Raw genomic sequence first — 18,962 nt, 5'->3', positions numbered from 1 at the left:
TGCAGTTGTTTCTATTTTTATATGCAATTAAATACACACTGAGCAGAGAGAGAGGGAGACTTAATTCCACAGCTCACAGGTTAAGCACCTAACAGGCCCAGATTCAGCCCAGGTCTGAATTAAAAACTGCTTTAAAAATCTAGGTCTCCTATATTCCAGGTGACTCCCAATGGAGAAGGGCTGTTTGAGGTGCTGGGTTGGTTTCTATTCCATTTTAACCACAAATTCTCTTCAGATCCATAAATCCCAGAGTATTAAACCTCTGCAGAATGTTCTTGTTTGGATAAATCACATTTTTCAAAGGCAATAATTTCATCAAAAGACATGACCAGACCCACTGGCAATTGACATTCTCTGTTAATGCACTAACAAGGTTAATGTTAATGCAAGCTTCTGTCTCCTTTCCTATAAACACAGTTAATTTCTGACCTGGAAAATTTGTCCCAAATTGCAACATAAGTGTTCTGAACATGTCTTTCATCCCAGATTTTCTCCTTTATTTGCAAAGTAGCAAGGATAATAACTTTGATGAAAATTATGCAGTTTGGAGATTCACGCTAGATATTTGTACAGCTCCTGTTGCTGTAATATTTAAGCATCTCGTAATCCAGATCACTTCTCTTCCCAACCACTCTGTGGAACAGGGGGTTCATATAACCCTGATGAGAGAACCATCAGGAATTTTGCTCACTCCCTGTGAAATTATGGCTTGCTCTAGGTAATAACAAGAAGGCTATTAAAAAAAGAATGTACTAAATCCAGGGCTCCTGAACTGTAAGATGCCCTCCTACCTCCTAGACTATCTTACATTTCTGTAGTAAGATTGCATATAAGAAATTTTACTTAAATGGAAAGTACATTCCCCACATATACCACCGAACTGTCATAAGAATATCCATTCTAATCCCATTTGCAGGAACTGAGCATTTTCAGCTTTTGGACTGACGTTGTTCCCCCATGATTAGACCCAATAAAATTATTTAAATTATTACTTTATATTGAAAATAATAAGAAAAATTTGCCTTATTTTTCACTGTTCCTCTGCCTACATAGCGAAGAATAAAGATGTAGTGAGGAGTTACTGAAGAGAAACACAGACCTATAAATGAGTTATGCGACTTCACACAAGTCACTAGAGCTATTTGCTCAAGTTCACCTCTGTTAGATGGTGAGGAATAATATTAAATTGCCTACTCCAGTACAACGTTGTGAGGATTAACTGGATGATACTTGTCAAGCATTATGGTACAGTGTCATGTTGCAGCTTGATTTCTTATCCTGTTAAAAACAAATCAAAGACTTCACACTTTCCTGAAGTCTCCAGATGCTTTATGATTTTAAAGAGAATTCCTTCCATTGTATTATTTTTCTTATTATTTTTCTACCCCAAACTGAAACATCTGAAACAACATGTTTTTACACCATCATCTCTTGGCAAATGCATGGCTCTAAAATACATGGACCACACAGCAGGGCAGGATGGCGTCTACTTCAACATCAAACATGAAATTCAAAATTCCCTTTAAAAAATTGTGCTTATTGATATTGGTCATGAATCTGTCTAGCAAAATGTTTAATCATGATATATACTTCTCCCTTCCAGAACTTCTGAGGCTTGTTTTTGTCAGTGGAGAGGGTAAGAAGGTTCATTACAACTGCAGCGTTGCTACTTTCCAAACAACATTATAATGACTGTTTTCCTACCACAAAATGTTGCCAAAACCAATATTGCATCGCAAAATGATTTGTTTCCTATCAACAGAGCACCGACTTTCTTCACTCTGCCAAATTCACTCCATAAATTGCTTGGCATTGGTGTAAGCAACACTGTAATTCACTCAAAACTTAGTACTTTCTGCGAACGACTGCGGCTGGTTTCTGTGGGGCGGACGCGCCGGACGGTGCTGTCAGGGATTCCCAAGCGCACATTATCAGCTGCTACAGAAGAGCTAGGAAACATGGCATCTTTTGTGCACGAAACGTGAAACTAAATAACCTTCAAAAATCCTCCAGTGGTAGCTAGGGTCATAGGAGTAGAGATTACAGCTTCTGATTAGTTCTTTTCACAGAGTGTCAGAAACTTAAACTGATACCTACAGATTAAAGCCAGCTCCTGCTTTTCATTTCATGCAGGCACAGTTCTCATACCCGGTGCCAGAAGATGCCTTTGATATATATCCTGGCATGAAATAAAAAGAGTCGGTAATGCAACATTAAACAGAAGGTGGGATTTGAAATTTAGAGGAGATAGACGGATACAAAATGCAAAGCCACAATTCCTACAGAAATCATGACTTAGTTGCTATGGGCGCAGTCCCGCAAGGTCCCGTACTGTAGTTACAATCCACTAACGGAGTGCCACATGCCTGAAGTTTCACTGATTTCAAAGGATTTGCTCATGCAGTTTAATTCAAGCAACTTGCTTAAACATTTCAATTAATGACAAGTAGATCGCTACACGCTTTGCAGGTCTGAGACCCTTATGCATAAAAGTGTTCAAACATTTGAAAAGATAATATGGTCATTCTGTGGTTCAATGAATGGTAAAAACTAAAAAAAAAAAAAAGAAGAAAAAATAGAAACTTCTTTTAATGGTTACATTCTAGGCACATACTCGCATAAAAAGCTATCTGACAGTGTTTTGACACCTATCATCAGAAGTGAAGATTTTGCATCATTTTGCATTCCCTCCCAATAAATTAGCAGCATAATAAGGGCTTAAGGACTGAGGGCAAACTGCCTCCAACGGTGTGAAAGAGGAGGAGACAGTAACCTGCTCTGAAACGCCCTGTCATCCTCACTGCTGTGAAGAAATGCACTTCCCCAACTTCAGTTCTGCATTTTCGTAGCTGCACTCGCAAGAAGGGCTCCTGTCTGCAGAACTGCCCAGAGAAGGGGAAGAACCGAAGGCAATGAAGGGCCTTTCTCCTCCCCAAAGAGGAGGGCAGTTCATATTACCCACCACATGGCAGGGGAAAAACATGCAGCTCCCTTTTCATCACTGTGGCAGTAACTACCAAGAGTGTCAAGAACAAGAGAGATTGGTAAATTAAGGTTAAATTTGGCTCCTTCACACTCTGCACCTAAGAAATTTTGTGCCAAGAAAATTATCCTCATTCATATCTGAGTTAATTCCTAAATACCAAGATGAGGTGAGAATATAACATTTTCTTTTTCAGCTAGTCTAAAATACAAATGCTAAACCGGCATAGAAGATATATAATGATTAATGGTACCTCAACATAGCAGAGGAATCATTCTAGCATCCACCCCATCTGCTCCTTTGAAATGCGAAAGGCTGGGATAAAGGGAAAAACATGAAAGCTCATCCGAGGACACCTGGCTGGAGTTCTGTGTTTTGATATCTTATTTGAGTTAGCATTAGAAACAAATCCCAGAAAAGAGCTAAAAATTGGATCATGAAGTCTATGTCTATGCACTGCTTAAAAAAGGCCAGGAGTTTTGCATCAAGTTGTGCCAAATACTGGCAACACTAGTAGTCAAAAAGAAAATATAAATCAAGCAGCTGCTGATAGTTATTAATAAACATCAGTCACAAAAAGTAATTTCAGAATGTATCCCAGAATTTGCAGACACCTTACAATAGTCATTATTATGGGACCTGTATTACTGGAATCATGATTATGAAGGCACAATCCCATCACGAGAAGGTAATGATACACACACAATTTGACTTAAGCATAACTGCTGAATACTTAACTGATTGACCATAATCTTCCCTTTGCAAAAAGGAACAAAATGCAGATTTGGTGGATTATGAGATAAATCATCAGTTTATTGAAACTACTGGAGGTCTTCTACTGTTTTCATGCATCTTCAGCTGGTCTTTCAGCTCAGAAATTCCTCCTTCGGAGCTCCATATTCACTCCCTTCTTTACAGGAACTCTGCTTTCTACTTGGCTTGCACGGTGCTTTGGGTAACACTGACAGAGCTAAAGCACCCAGCTCGGCAATAAGAGGCTGCATTCAACATCAGGGCTTTATTGTACTAGATGGGAATACGAGTGGGGAAAAGAGACCAAAGGGAAAGGGAGGTTAAGGGTAATGGCAAGGAGACCACACTACGACACAGAACAGAGAGGCTGGTTGCAGGTCACTCTATCATATGGAAGCAAATTTATGTAAGTGAGTATTAGCACAGTCCACTGATCTCCAGCCAGCCACTATTACTCAAGAAGCCTTCCTGGTAAAACAGCACTTGGCCAAGGGAAGTGGAGGAGGAAAGTGACCTTACAGGTCTAACTCATCAGTGGATGAGTTAGCCAGAAAGGCAGTGCTGATACATGCTGGAGGCAGTAGGATGGTGCTTGCTTTAGGGAATGGAACTTTGAAGGTCTGTCTGTGGACCTGAGCTGACATTTAGCTCACCATTTCAAAAGAGAGCGGGCCGAAAGAAACTGTGTACTTGAACACAAGATCGTTAAATTGCACCCAAGATTGTTTGTTAAAGTTCAACTAACAATTTTCCACTCAGTCTTTTGAATTGCATTGAATGCTGCAATAGGGGCAGACGTGGTAGATTTACCGCATCAAAGACATTATGAATTCAGCTAATCCCAAACTGACCTGGCTGATCAATAGTCCACGGACGGGGCACAGCAGCCGATCAGACACCACCGTGCGTATCCTGTTGGCCTCACTCTGACCTCTATGCACGACCAAAACAAATCCCAAGTGCCCAATAAAACAAACCTCGATTTAGGGCAGTTGTAGTAGAATCATAGAGTCACAGAATCTCAGAATGCTTAAGGTTGGAAGGGACCTCTAGAGGTCATCTAGTCCAACCCCCCTGCACACGCAGGGTCACCCAGAGCACGTGGCACAGGACTGTGTCCAAGTGGGTTTTGAAGATCTCCAGAAAAGGAGACTCCACAACCTCTCTGGGCAGCCTGTTCCAGGACTCTGTCCTCTCACTGTCAATAAATTTTTCCTTAAGTTCCTGGGGAACTTTTGATGCTTCAGAATGTTGTCCTCATTTTTTTCTTCTTTTTTTTTTTAAGAGTAACTCTTTTTGAGCGTAATTAATTTGGGCGATTTTCAACAGTTCTGCCAGTTAGAACTCAGTCACATAGCCTGAGCTGAATGTATTAGCAGGGCATACACCCCTTCCTCGGGCAATTACAGGGTGGAAAGTAAATCCAAAGTCGGTTATCAAGATTTTATCTTCTCAGTTACAAACACCTGGAAACTAGGAATTACAACATAATGGTGGGGCAGTAATAATTCTATGGTTATGTAGGGAGTGAAAATTACACTGTTTTGTGGTCTGCAACTTGGTATGTTCACTCTTATAGTAATGCCAAGAGCTCTATTGAACTCAGCGATCAGCGCTAACACTCTTGAAAACCGTAAGGGCGGGAAACAAATGTATGAAGCCCTGAAGCTCTAGTCCTAGCAAGCCTTGAGATATCAGATCTAAATTCACCTTGTCAAGCATGTCCTCACACTCTGTAAACCTCTCCAGGGAAGCAATCCAAAGTCCAGTGAAGTCAGCGGGGAAGATCTTTCCGCTAGTTTCAGCGGGTTTTGGATTGGGCTCCAAAAAAACAGAACTCAAGGAGAGCTACAGGAGAGCATCCAGAATTGCAGTTTCCAATGGTATAAATCATTAATCTATGATTCCTGAAGTTCCTGAGATACCAGTTTATGTTGAAATCAAAATGTAGGGTGGGAGGGAATAGGTACAGGGGTCAAGGGACAGTGAGCAAAATAATATGATTTCAAAACATAATCCTGATTGTGGAAGAACAGCACAAATAGTGTTAGAGCCCATAAACTTTCTCAGCAATAGTAATCAGAGTGCTTTTTTAATAGCTGTTATGAGTGCAGGGCAATAAAAATATACTCTTTTGCTGTGTTGCATAAGCACTAGAACTGCTAACTCTCCAGCTTTTCTGGTAATTCGAGCACAAATAGCTTAAAATTTTAGCACGTGGTGAATCAACATCAATTAAGGAAAACGGATTTCAATGCTGTGCAGTGTTCTATGGTGCGTGCACAGGGGCTGTAAACCTGAGAACATACCCAGTAAGCATTTTCCAACAATATAGTTCTACGATTAAAGCAAAGGTCTTCTCAGAGTTGCAACACATCCTAAGTTGTGAAACAGGAGCAATTTGTTTAAGTGACAAATGAAAACAGCTTACCTAATCCTTTTAGAAGATCCTATCAATTACGAAAAAAAAGTCACTTCCAATGAAAAAGCCCATCTTACAAAAGAGAAGATGTAAAGCAGGATTTTAAGAATATTTGTATTCAGACAAGGCAAGTGGGAACCTATATAAAACCACCAAGCTAACTGCACTGGATTTTTTTCTACACATGTATCAATTTAAACAAGTTTTGAAATAGGAACTTCACTCATCTCTGTTCGAGCCGTAACTGGCAGTTCTGTATTTTAGTACATTTAGTATGCATGTTACCATTTAGCATTCAAAAAATCATTTCTTTTTAAAATTAAGACTTACATTGTTTTCTCATTTCTTTAAGCTGATCCTTAAAATACGTATATTTTTCATTCGCTTGCAAATCTGAGTCACTGTTCTTGCTCTCCAATGCAGTAAATTTTTCTTTTACTAAATATTGCAAATCTGGTATATTTTCTGGTTTATCTCGTTTTATCTGTAGGTAACAAGAATAAAATATTTTTATTCATTAGGATACAAGCAGTAAAACAAAACAAAAGGTGTCACAAAAGTATTCAGGAGCATAAACACAGTTTCTTTTGACTCCAGTTAAGTCTTCTGCTCTGAAACTATAACTTCTAGGTAATTATTTATTTCAACAGAAGTAACTATTAAAATCTAGAGATTAATTTCACAGTGTCATTTCACCAGGTTATCGTATATCTGGAATTATTTACACTAAACTAGAGAAAATTTACCTCTCTGAGTGGCAAAGGACAAAACAAACACTGAACATGAATAAAACCAAAGAATATGACTCTGCCTCAAAAAGTAGGGATGATTGGAAAACAAAAATAACATTTTGTACGAGTTTTCAAAAAACACTGCTCTCTCAGCATTGTTCCATCAGCTTTTCAGAAATTTATAATCTATCTGCATACCTGGTAAAATGACACCAGCAAATGCTGTGCAGGTAGCTAATATGAAAGGAAACCAGCTGAGTTTATTTGTACTATGTGACCAGCAAGCAGTACAGAGTGCCCAAAGGAGAGTTTCTTTAAAAGCAGTTGCTCACACTGATTCTATCTAGGATGACTGAGGAATAAATGGCCAAAAATAACGGGGAAGTCACCACATTGGCAATAGTGTTATTCCAAGAATGTGAAAAGTATTTGGGAAATTGAAATAAAAACAATCATTAGATCTCCCTCTGCTTCTCAAAGCAAGGTTACACTCCAGGGAACGGTCCCTCTGAGGTCTTTCGTAAGGACTAGCTGCTGCAGGTAGGGGCTGGGGACTGGGTTATGCAACAAGTCAGGAACAGCACAAACTTCTGGAAGCAGCTGGCATCTGTCAAATCCTTAATGCTAAGTGTTTTCTGAACCAGACAAAGGTTATTTCTAATCTAGCCTATCCCAAACACATGGCAAAACATGCAAGCCTGAAAAAAAAGAGCAGGAAAGCACCGTTTCTGCTGGCCGCTCCTTCCCTCCCACACAGACTGAATCCTGACGCTCACCAGACCCCCGTGTTATTCACTGAGAAAGGCAGCAAAAGGGAGACAACCACCAAAAAAAAACGTCCATTCCAGCAAATCAATTATGGGTTCCAGAGGTTACAAAGAAGCTGGAAATCCTATGGAATATATTTTTTGCTTAAGAAGCTAAAGAAAAAACAATACTGGCAGAAAGATGGACTTTGGGAACATATAAAATGCTACGCAGATGACGAAGATTTTTAATCGGAGCAAAGCAATCCATAAAGCTTTATTTCTTTCAAGAGTAAAGCCAATTTGGCACATTTATTTTAGGTAGGTGCAAGCTGTGGCAAGAAGAAAAATCAGAGAGAACTCAGCGCAGCCAGGTGATAGCATGTGGTTTTCAAAGGCACCTGGAGACCAAAGATCAGCTCCTACAACATCCAAAACGGAACGGGATGCAGGGAGTGCCCGGGAATACCCAGCTACCACAGGAGCACAGTGACTGCAAGGCAGAGCGGGAGGGCTACGTGAAGAAGTGACCCTCGTGCAGCAGACCCTTGCAGATGCCCGGTCTGCTGCACATAGCCGAGCAGCACCGCAGTGCTCATATCATGGAACTTGCCACAGGGAGCAAAGCACAGCAGACACGCGATGCCTGGGGCGATCACACGCACCCAAAGGATCTGCCTGTCAGCTCCGCATCACTGCAAACTGCTCCAAAAGGACCTGTCACAGCAGCGACGTTGTTACACTCTGCCATAGGTAACTCTTGGCCCATGTCTGAGAGACTGCGTTGCCCGCATAGAAACAAGCCACATCCCTGGCACTATGGAGCTACCAAACTCTGCACGGACATAACAGCCAGCAGCGCTAACCTCACAGGAAGAGTTACTCAGAACCCTCACTTGGCTGCATAAACGTAAATTCTAATCACACAGTTTGCGGCTACGGCACTCACGAAGTAGGGGCTAAGCTGGGTAGATGAGGGAGGTGGATGTTTCTACTTGGACTTCAGCAAGACTTTTGATACTGTCTCACATGATAGCCTCATACCCAAGCTCAGGAAGTGTGGGTTAGATGAGTGCACAGTGAAGTGGATCGAGAAGGGGCTGAAGGGCAGAGCTCAGAGGGTTGTGACCCCTCAGATTCTGGTGCAGAGTTTGGCTGGAAGCCTGTAGCCAGTCGTGTCCCCCACGGATCCAGTCTTATTCAACATCTTCATCAAGGACCTGGATGGACAAAGCGCACTCTCAGCAAGGTTGTGGTGCAAACCTAGCAAGAGTGGCTGATACATCAGGGGGCTGTGCTGCTATTCAGAGGCTGTGACAGGCTGGAGAGATGGCTGCAGAGGAACCTCATGTTCAGCAAAGCAAGTGGAGGGTCACACACCTAAGCAGAAATAACCCCGGGCACTAGTACAGGCTGGGGGCTCCCCTGCTGCAGCTCTGCAGAGAAGGACCTGGGAGACCCAACAAGTTGACCATGAGCCAACACTGTGCCCTTGTATCATGGTATCAAGGGCTGCATTAGGAAGAGCGTTGACAGCAGGTTGAGAGAGTGCTGTGTCCATTGCTGGACAAAGTACAAGAGACTCATGCAGCTACTGGAGATCGCTCAGCACAGGGCTACAAAGATCATTAGGGACTGGAGCATCTGTTATGAGGAAAGCCTGAGACAGTTGGGCCTGTTTAGCTGGGAGAAGACTGAGGGGGATCTTGTCAGTGTATACAAATATCTCAGGGGAAGGTCTCAAGAGGAGAGGGCCAGACTCTCTTCAGTGCTGGCCAGCAACAGGACAAGAGACAACAGCCACAAACTGAAGCACAAGCAGTTCCATTAGGAAACAGAAAAACCTCTCAGCTGTGAGGGTGACAGAGCACTGGAACAGGCTGCCCAGAGAGGTTGTGGAGTCTCCCTGGAGATATTCAGTTCTCGCCTGGATGCATCCTGTGCCATGTGCTCTACGTGACCCTGCTGGAGCAGGGGGGTAGAGGTGATCTCCAGAGATCCTTTCAACTTCAACCACTTGGTGACTTCATGTGATTCTGTGCCGTTTTCTAAAGGCAACATGAGTAATTCCAACAGTTTTCAAGAAAGAAGAATTCTACTCACATCAGCTTTTCTTCGCATTGGTAATGCATTAAGGACTGAAGATATTAGAGTAACGCAGCATACATGACATCAGCTCAGATAACCACGTAATAGAGAAACCTAAGCAGTCAAACAAGAGAGGTACCCAGAGAGTATTTTTGTCCATAGTTTAACCTCACCTGTTTATAGGATTAAATTCAGATTCTGTTCACCTCCAGAGAGAGGATGATTACTTTCATTAAAATGATTAGTAGAGACACCATCCCTGACCACACTCAATACCATGCTGTCACGTAGCCCTTACCAAAATGCCAGGTAGACCTTCTAGAAGGTCAACATGTCATAGGTGAATAATAAGGCATGTCCACCCACTATAATAACAAGTCAATATGTTTACTATGCACAAGCAATTTCTCTGTGGTGCTGCATATGCTACTCCGTGAACAGGGTTGAGAACGTCCTAATGCAACAACACATAGGACAACAAATGAAAGAAAACTTGACATCAGTCCTAGTTCCCCGTGGTGGGGCAGAATTGCAACATCTTATATACCACATCAGCACAGCACCTGGACAGGTGCATCACGGTTTTCTTTAACTCTTACCACCCACTCCTGCTCTAGTGAGTCAAGATGGATGTAGTGATGACTACTGTGTATGAGATGGGCATAACAAAAAGAACGGGGACAATCCAAACATCAGATATGACAAGGGAACAGGGCAAAATCATCAATATACAGGGCAGAAAATTGGGGTCATGCTTCTTTTTGGTCTCAAAAGCACGTCAAGAATGAACGCTCACTAGCAAACCTGAAGCCACCGGCACATGGAATTTGTCTGTAAAGAATACTTCACATAGGAATCATGAAAGACATATTAAGCAAACCACTGTACATGGAGCAGCACTGTCAGCCAAAACCAGCATGCTAAGCAACACCTTGCAGCCATTAGTCAATCCATTGAGAGTTGCATTGATTTTGAAATGGGGTGGAGGCATACACACCCTCCAAAGCATCCTGGAAATGACATATAACTATGAGCTGGGAGTGTTCAGGACATGGTGAAAAGAAGTATCAGTCACAACAGCTTGTTTACAGCAACAGAAAAAGCAAAAGCATCTAGTCCTGATGGTCCCATAAAAACAAAATAAAAAAAAACACAGGGGTACTTTCTGTAAGAGCTCAGCAGTAATAAGAGGAACAGACGTGTTATATATGATTATTCATTTATATACCATACATGGCCTACCAACAGTGCTGACAGGAAAACACATTTAGAAACACACAAAAATTGTTTAGAAAAACGTGGCTGTGGTTCACCTATCAAGTGATATATTTGTTCAAGGCAACATACCACACTGATCACAGTAGATATGTGCAAAGAGGCTAATGTGCTTGACAGGAAACACTTATGAAATGACCCAGTTCGAGGCAGGTCTTGGAGTTCTACCAGTCTCTGTCCATACCAGTGAACCCTCCTTTCATAGATTAATTCACTGGTGTGGCACTACATGCATAAACAGTTATGCCATGCCTCCAAAAATGGCACTTTTTGCAAGGTGAGCTTGCATAAGCTAGGAGAACCTGTAAATTCTAGGTATTCTAAGCTGCACCTTAGTTAGTTTTTATTTCTTTGATTAATATAACCAAAAGGGAAGTCAGTTATGCTCTTCCAGATCAAGACCAGAACCAGTAAGGTTAAAGGTACCATTGACTAGAACGGGGCCAGCTTGTGGTCTTCGCCTACGTATAGTAAGCAATCAGTGTCTAAAAAGGCACCGATTAGTGTAATTCTGCATGCAGCATTTCAGTGTTTAGTAATTTGCCCTTCCCAGGATTACATCTCAAAGCACTTTACAAACATTAAAGAATTTAGCCTCAAACTTTCATTGTGACATAAGTACAGTCGACTGTATTTTACAAATAGGGAGGCTTGTGGCATGAAGAGATGAATAGCTTGGCCTAAGGTTGCACAAGGATACTGTGGCAGAAGCAAGAATAAATAAATCCTGGTCTGGTGCTTTGAGCACAGAGCCATCCTTTTACCTTCTCCTGTAGTTGAGGGAAAGTTCAAATTAACATCTGCATTTGCTTCACTCTCTACAAAGAGCCCTAAAACAGCTCGCGGCTTCTTGGCAAACTTTGTGATAGAAGAGCGGCATTTTGCCTGCCACAAAAATGCTCCAGTGGACATGGCATTGCAGCGGTTCAGCATGTGACCCTCCATGGTCATTTTCTAGCCTTTTCTTTCTTCTGGAGCACAGAAGTCCTTTTGCTGCATGTTTTTAATCCAGTCAAAGCTCCTAGGTACCCTTTCTCAGGGATATTGTTTACGTCCCTTGGGTTTCTGGGGTTTGCCCTCACCAGGCATTAAACTTCTCTGAAATTTCTGGCCACTCCTGAACCGTGCTGAGGTCTCCCGTCCAGTGATGCTACCCACAAAAGAACTATCTTTTTCCAAATAATTCACAACTCTCTCCTCAATCTTTCAAGCCACACACTATTTGTTCACTATTTTTAATATCTATAAAATATGGACTTTTAGAGTTTAATTTATGGATATTATTGACACCTGTTATACGTAAGGCAAGGAAACAATCCTATTTGCTAATGACCTTTTTAATGACAGAGCCAGCTGACAAGGCAGAATTTCTTCATTTCCCAAATACTTTGCTGTTTCATTTATGAAAGGGAGGGTGATTACTCAGTGCTAAGAAGCTCAGAGGCACGTAGTTACCTAGATATTTATATCCTTTTGTGACAATCTGAAAAAGGATATGCTGACAGTCTCCTGCTAACTCTGAACTCATAATAATTTCAACTGTATTTACACTAGAGCCATCTGCCTGTGCACACCTTTATGAAACACTAATAGTAGCTGTGTATTTCAGATCTCCTCTATCAGATAAAAATTAACGTTTTTTTCTATATTTACTTCCCCTGTATAATAAATTCAACCAACAATGCACGGCACAGTTTTTCTTATTTAATGACTCCTATGTCCTTATTATTTACCTTGCTAAATAATATTGATTTATTGTTGCAAATATGCAGCTTTTCAGCTCACATTTATTCTACCTCAGGGTAAGTCAAAGTTTGCTGTGATTATTTATTATAACCATTTTTTTCACTGAGAGGGAAAATAACATGGGAGCTAAGTAAATTTGTGGGTTGAGTCACCCATACACTTTGTGAATCATGTGAGAACCAACTCTTCAGTGAGTCACCGCTGTAACTGAATCAGGCTGCAAAATTTCAGCTTAACCTAAACAGACATTTATTATTCTTCAATGGCTGGATTCAAACCCTTGGTGAGGATCAGATCAGTTGTTGAGGCACAAGTAAAGCGGAGCTCTTGGAAACATCTGCAAGGGCAGTCAGAGAGGATACCATCGTTGAGCACTCGTTAAACAGCTCTGCTGCAGTCGGGATTGCCTCAGGGCCCACATCTGATTCGGGAGCTTCAACACCTCTACACATCATGGCTGCAGGGCTGAGGCGCTGCTTGAGCAACACCTTCCCAGACAGTTGTGAAATGCCAAGGGAGGCATATTTATGAGGGCTGACCCATACTTATGACACATACTACCTATTAAACTGGGCCAGCACCACAGAAAGGGACTGTCAGCACATTTCTGATACCCCCAGCTGCTGCCAGAGTGACAGGCTGAAGACAAGGGGTGGGTTGCAGCATGGTGACACCGTGGCGGCAGCTCAGGTGTTGTCACAAAAAGGTGAGTACCTCCCACAGGTTCTTTTTCCCACTTCAGATGCAGTTGGAGGTGTTTAACTCACTTATAGAAAGTTAGCAGTGGCCCATATGCTGCTCCTCTACGTATTGGGGTATATCCAAAGTAGCTCTTCACAAGTCAGTGCACGTTAAAGTCGTTCTAGTAAGTCTAAAAAGGGATTAGGGCCCATTCTGGTTGCTTGCTTGCTCCCATTCAAAAAAAGGAACTGCAAACACATGTGGGATTGAAGTAAATGAGCACTAGATAAGGAAACAAAATTGCCTGGGTGCAAATGCAAAGTTGGCAGCCTGAACAGCATTTCTTGGGGTTCTCATCTGTTAGATGTTTCACCTCAGGTGAAATGCTTTACTCCGCACACATTTTGACAGCCCAAATGATGTTTGTACCTCCCCCAGTTACTCACAGCACTACAGTCATGACTGTGAACATTTCTTTGCTTCCTTCCAAGGTTCTTGGAGGGAAGCAAAGAATGAAATGATGAAAGAAGAACGTGTTTAAATACTTGTTACCAAGGGGGCAAAAGTAGCTCATGAAGACAGCAAAAAAATGTGAGCATTACACATGAGGTGTTCCCAAGATCCCGAAGAGAAGAAAGTTGATGGAAATTTAGCACCTTAATCCTCTCAGCACTTCTGAAAGCCCAACTGCCCGCGGGTTGAAGGGAGGGTTGGACGGAATAATGATTCTGACCGAACAGAAGTCTGTCTTGATCTTGTTTCCCTGTAGTTTTTCTTCAATAGATGAAGTATGTTGATGACAAAGCAAAAAGTTCTACAGCATTCAGGAATTATTTATGAAAACATTAAAAAATTATGGTTCACAGTGGTGGAGCAAGTACTTAAATTTACTAATCCTGTTTCTCCTCTATATTCTTTATAGTTTTGCCACAAACATACAAATTTGCAAGTTAATTTTGGCATAGTAGAGATACATAGCATGTTGTTCTAGGTAATTTTGCCTGAGCACAGACTAAGGCTAGTAACAGCAAAAAATAACTATTTGTATAAAAATGTTGCTTTGTTTTAATAGCATGTTAGAAACTGTAAGGCAGATGGTGCATCTCTTTTAGCAAGGTTGATTCAGCAAATGCATCAGGCTGTCCAACCAGTTTATCAAGCTGCTGATTAATTCATGTATTTAGAAAATACATTAACATGGATATTAGAGCATTTTTTTGTCTTTAATGTCCCACTCAAACTGATGAGAATTTAGACATAGATTTCAGTGAGAGCAGAAGAAGGCCCTACGGTGATTTCAGATTAACAACTTGTTTACTCTTGTGTGGCTTTGCTTGGTTCACTGAGATGACTAAAACCATGTTTTCCACAGTGTGGAAATAAAGGGCTAAATCCTAAAACAAGTACGAGTCAGTGTTATCTTCATCAGCTCCTACAAAACATAGTTGATTTATACCAGCTGTGAAGCTGATTCTTTTTTAAACATAGAGTGAGACTTATCCTTGGAAAACTGCATACAACATGTACTGTTAAAATCAGCTGACTTCCCAAAGGGATGTATTCCACATACCTTGGGTATACCCCAAGTGGAAGTCGAGCAGAACCTTTAAATTTTTACTCCTTTTGAATATTTTCGTTCATCTGATAGAATTCTTGTTCCCCAAAAAAGTGCTACAGCACTGACAACATTTCTTCTCTGTCCTCTCCAAAACAGTGATGTGAGTCATGTTGTCATTCTTCATGAAGACCAAATGTAACCTCTAAACTTTTGGGAAACGGCAATAGGATTTCTAAGTACAGACTCGTGCTTTATTTGAATTGACAGTTGTTAAAAAACATACAGCCTGATGACACTTACAGCTTGGACTCACTGAGTTTACATATATATATACATATATACACTCTAGTAAATAGAAGGATCAGGATAGCAGTACTCCCATAGGGACCAGCTCTGCCTTTAATACCGAACATTGAATTCAGTGATGGTTGCGCTAGCCAGAAAAAAAAAATCATGGAAAGAGTACAAACACAGAATGTCTCCTTGCAAATTTCCTTATAGGCAGGAAAAACCTAGCTTGTTTACACCCACAGTGGGTGGAAAACTCCTCAGATGTGTGACAAGCCCAGTCTTTGCCCTCGAGCAGAATTTACTTTTACTTTGCACTTTCCTGTGAATGCCTGAGAGACAAGTGTCTCCCCTGAGCCCTTCTACATATCACATTCTTTAGTCATTATTCATAATGTTTTCTTACCAGTTTCCTACTGGGACAGCCCTCAGCAGAGTTACTAGTCACTAAATCCCACGTCTTGCTTCCATTCTTACCCTTTTTGATCTACCAGTTCTGGCTGACATCTTGCATCTCTTCTCTCATCTTGGAAAACACTGTGTGCCTTTCACAGTACATGCACAAGTGATTCTTTTCTATTAGGTTCCATAGGACATTCTGGAATATATTCTTTTTTCTTTATAGATGTCCCAAGGCATCTCAGTTTTTATAGGCTCCCTGCAGACCGTATAGCAACTTAGAATATTTTTAACTAGAATCCTGCTCATCTCTTTGCTTATAAATCCCATCATTGTTATTTATGCAGTTTCAACAAAGCCTCAGAAGCAGAGCTGTATGAGAAAATCAGTATTAAAAAGGCCTTTGCTAAATTAAGCAGCTTATTTGTTCCTCTACAGACCCCAGGTTTGTGAAGCGAGGCAGTGTGTACCATGTGTCCTACATGCCCCTTCAAAGTCCTTGGAGATTGTCCACAGGTACCTTCCTTGTTACCTGTGAGAGTATCAAGAAACAGGTTCTTGACAGAAAGCAACCGATACGGTCAGTTGCTGCCACTCTACGGACTTGATTTCCAAAACAAGTGTCTTTGCACTTTCTCTCTGCTGGTTTTTCTGGATTGGGTATGCACCTCATAAACATTTTAGGAATATATCTTTAAATCCTTCTTCAAAACCCTTATTTTAAAAAAAATCTTCCTTCCAGGGGTCCCCCAGGGGTCAGTCCTCGGTCCATTCCTGTTCAATTTATTCATCAATGACCTGGATGAAGGCACAGAGCGCTCCCTCAGCAAGTTTGCTGATGACATGAAACTGGGAGGAGTAGCCGATACCCCAGAAGGCTGCGCTGCCATCCAGAGGGACCTGGACAGACTGGACAACTGGGCGGTGAAAAACCTCATGCAATTCAACAAGGCCAAGTGCACGGTCCTGCACCTGGGGAGGAATAACCCCAGACACCAGTACAGGCTGGGGACTGACCTTCTGGAGAGCAGCTCTGCAGAGAGGGACCTGGGTGTCACGGTGGACGACAAGTTGACCATGAGGCAGCAGTGTGCCCTTGTGGCCAAGAAGGCCAATGGGATCCTGGGCTGCATTAAGAAGAGCGTCTCCAGCAGGTCGAGGGAGGTGATCCTGCCCCTCTACTCAGCCCTGGTGAGGCCGCATCTGGAGTATTGTGTCCAGTTCTGGGCCCCACAGTACAAGAGGGATGTGGAGCTGCTGGAGAGAGTCCAGCACAGGGCTACAAGGATGATCAGGGGCCTGGAACATCTGCCCTATCAGGAGAGGCTGAGGGAGCTGGGCCTGTTCAGCCTGGAGAAGAGAAGGCTGAGAGGGGATCTGATCAGCGTCTATAAGTACCTCAAGGGAGGGAGTGAGGAGGATGGTGCTGGACTCTTGTCACTGGTGGCCACCGACAGAACTAGAGGAAATAGCCACAAACTGAAGCACCAAAAGTTCCACAGGAACTTAAGGAAAAATTTCTTAACAGTGAGGGTGACAGAGCACTGGAACAGGCTGCCCAGAGAGGTTGTGGAGTCTCCTTCTCTGGAGATCTTCAAAATCTGCTTGGACTCAGTCCTGTGCCACGTGCTCTAGGTGACCCTGCGTGTGCAGGGGGGTTGGACTAGATGATCTCTAGAGGTCCCTTCCAACCCTAAGCATTCTATGATTCTATGATTATCACAATGCTCAAAAATATCCTGCCAAACTGTCAGACTGCTGCAGCTGTGACAACTCTCTCACGCAAGATGAAGTCCAACATCCTGTTTATGGAGCATCCTTTTCAAATAGGGCTCCGTAGAATTGGGTCCTAAGAAGTTTTATGATAACTCATCAGCTTTTTCATTATACACCACTACATTAATTTCCACATCTTGGCTCAAAACCAACTCGCTGATACACCTTTGTATTATACAGTAAAAGGGACGTGAAAGTGAGAGAGCTCTGTAACGTGCTGTAATTAAACAAAATATCCATGATGGTAACACCTAACTATTAGGAGGTAGCGGATACACTCTGTTAGCTGACTGCAGACTCTAAAAAAATACATACAGTTTTTAAAAAATTTGAAGACATATGTTTTATAACTCTGTCTTACAACTTATATGCAATGCCATTAAGTCAAAACGTAAACTATCAAATCAGTTTTAAAATTATGGATAATTAAAAATGATATCACATTCCAATTCACTAGCCAGTACAGACTTCTCTATTACACAGAACAATTTGTACAAGTAATTAAAATTCAACTCGCAGTTGAATTATTTTTAAATAGTTAAAATAATGATTTGTGTAAACGAGGCTGGTGTATGACAGCAGTATTAATGTAGTTACACCTGCAGAATGTAGCACTAGGTTGAGGAAAAACAGGAAAAAAGAGAGCCCTCACTTGCAGTTACCAGGCAGGAGATGGTTCCACCTTAGTGGGTCTCTCCACAGCGGTGGGACTAAGAGGAGTGTGAAACAGAAGAATCACTAAACTGTGATACCCCTCACACATCCTGCTGATCTACTTTTTGTATGCTAAAATATGTCAAATAAATTAGAAGGTTTAATTTTTATGCCAAAATAAATGAGAAAGCTTAGCCTCATATTTAAATACACTTTTCTTAAGATTGTCTCAGCTGACAAGAAAAGGCTTTGGAGGAGAAACTTTGTCCTAACAGGAACTTTTTTTTGCCCAGGGAATTGAACTGACATGAGTTTAGCCACAATAGTGCAAAAAGAAAGTACATTTTTTGACCATCAACAACATTCCTATTACACTGGCTGACAATCCAAGAAATTGATGTTGTCCATGACTAGAAACTATGTCACTTACCCAAACGCAAAATAAAGCACAAAAAGGAACTTTCTTCTCTCTGCTTGCAAGATCATTTCTGACCATTTAAAACTCAATGTGTTCTTTTTTTTTTCTCTTGTTCCTCAGTTTCTGCAACACTATCAAATTTGTCTCCCCCAAATTCTTCCAGGCTGCTGGCATACACTCTATGCCCACCAACTCTCCTAATCATATCTCCCTTGGCACTCCAGCTTTTCCAGCTTCCTCCCTAAATTTACAGTCCTGTGTTTACAGTCTTGTATTTAGTACTGTTCTTGAACTCATCCTTCCTGTCTCTCTCTTATTACTTTGCTCTCCCTCTTTTGTGCAGCTCATCACCATTCATCACAAACCCTGTGCCTTCCTCTTCTAACTTGATTAAACTCGCTTTTCCTTCGTTTCTCTGACTCACCTACTATATATCACATGCTA

At 41.6% G+C, this 18,962-nt stretch overlaps 1 protein-coding gene across 1 annotated transcript in view; it reads right to left on the bottom strand.

Moving 5' to 3' along the window:
- The window catches only part of NSMCE2 (NSE2 SUMO ligase component of SMC5/6 complex), a 124,060-nt gene that overhangs the window by 61,356 nt on the left and 43,742 nt on the right, over positions 1-18,962 (bottom strand). Inside the window, exon 4 of the mRNA XM_088533332.1 lies at positions 6,489-6,642. Coding sequence (XP_088389458.1) covers positions 6,489-6,642 — 154 coding nt within the window. The remainder of the gene's footprint in view (positions 1-6,488; positions 6,643-18,962) is intronic.

The sequence above is a fragment of the Tinamus guttatus genome, unplaced genomic scaffold, assembly GCF_059628265.1.
Source record: "Tinamus guttatus ecotype Peru unplaced genomic scaffold, ASM5962826v1 Tinamus_guttatus_pri_ptg000492l, whole genome shotgun sequence".
Taxonomy (NCBI): Eukaryota; Metazoa; Chordata; class Aves; order Tinamiformes; family Tinamidae; genus Tinamus; species Tinamus guttatus.
The sequence above is the reverse complement of the archived record's forward strand: the minus strand, read 5'-3'. Positions and strand labels throughout refer to the sequence as shown.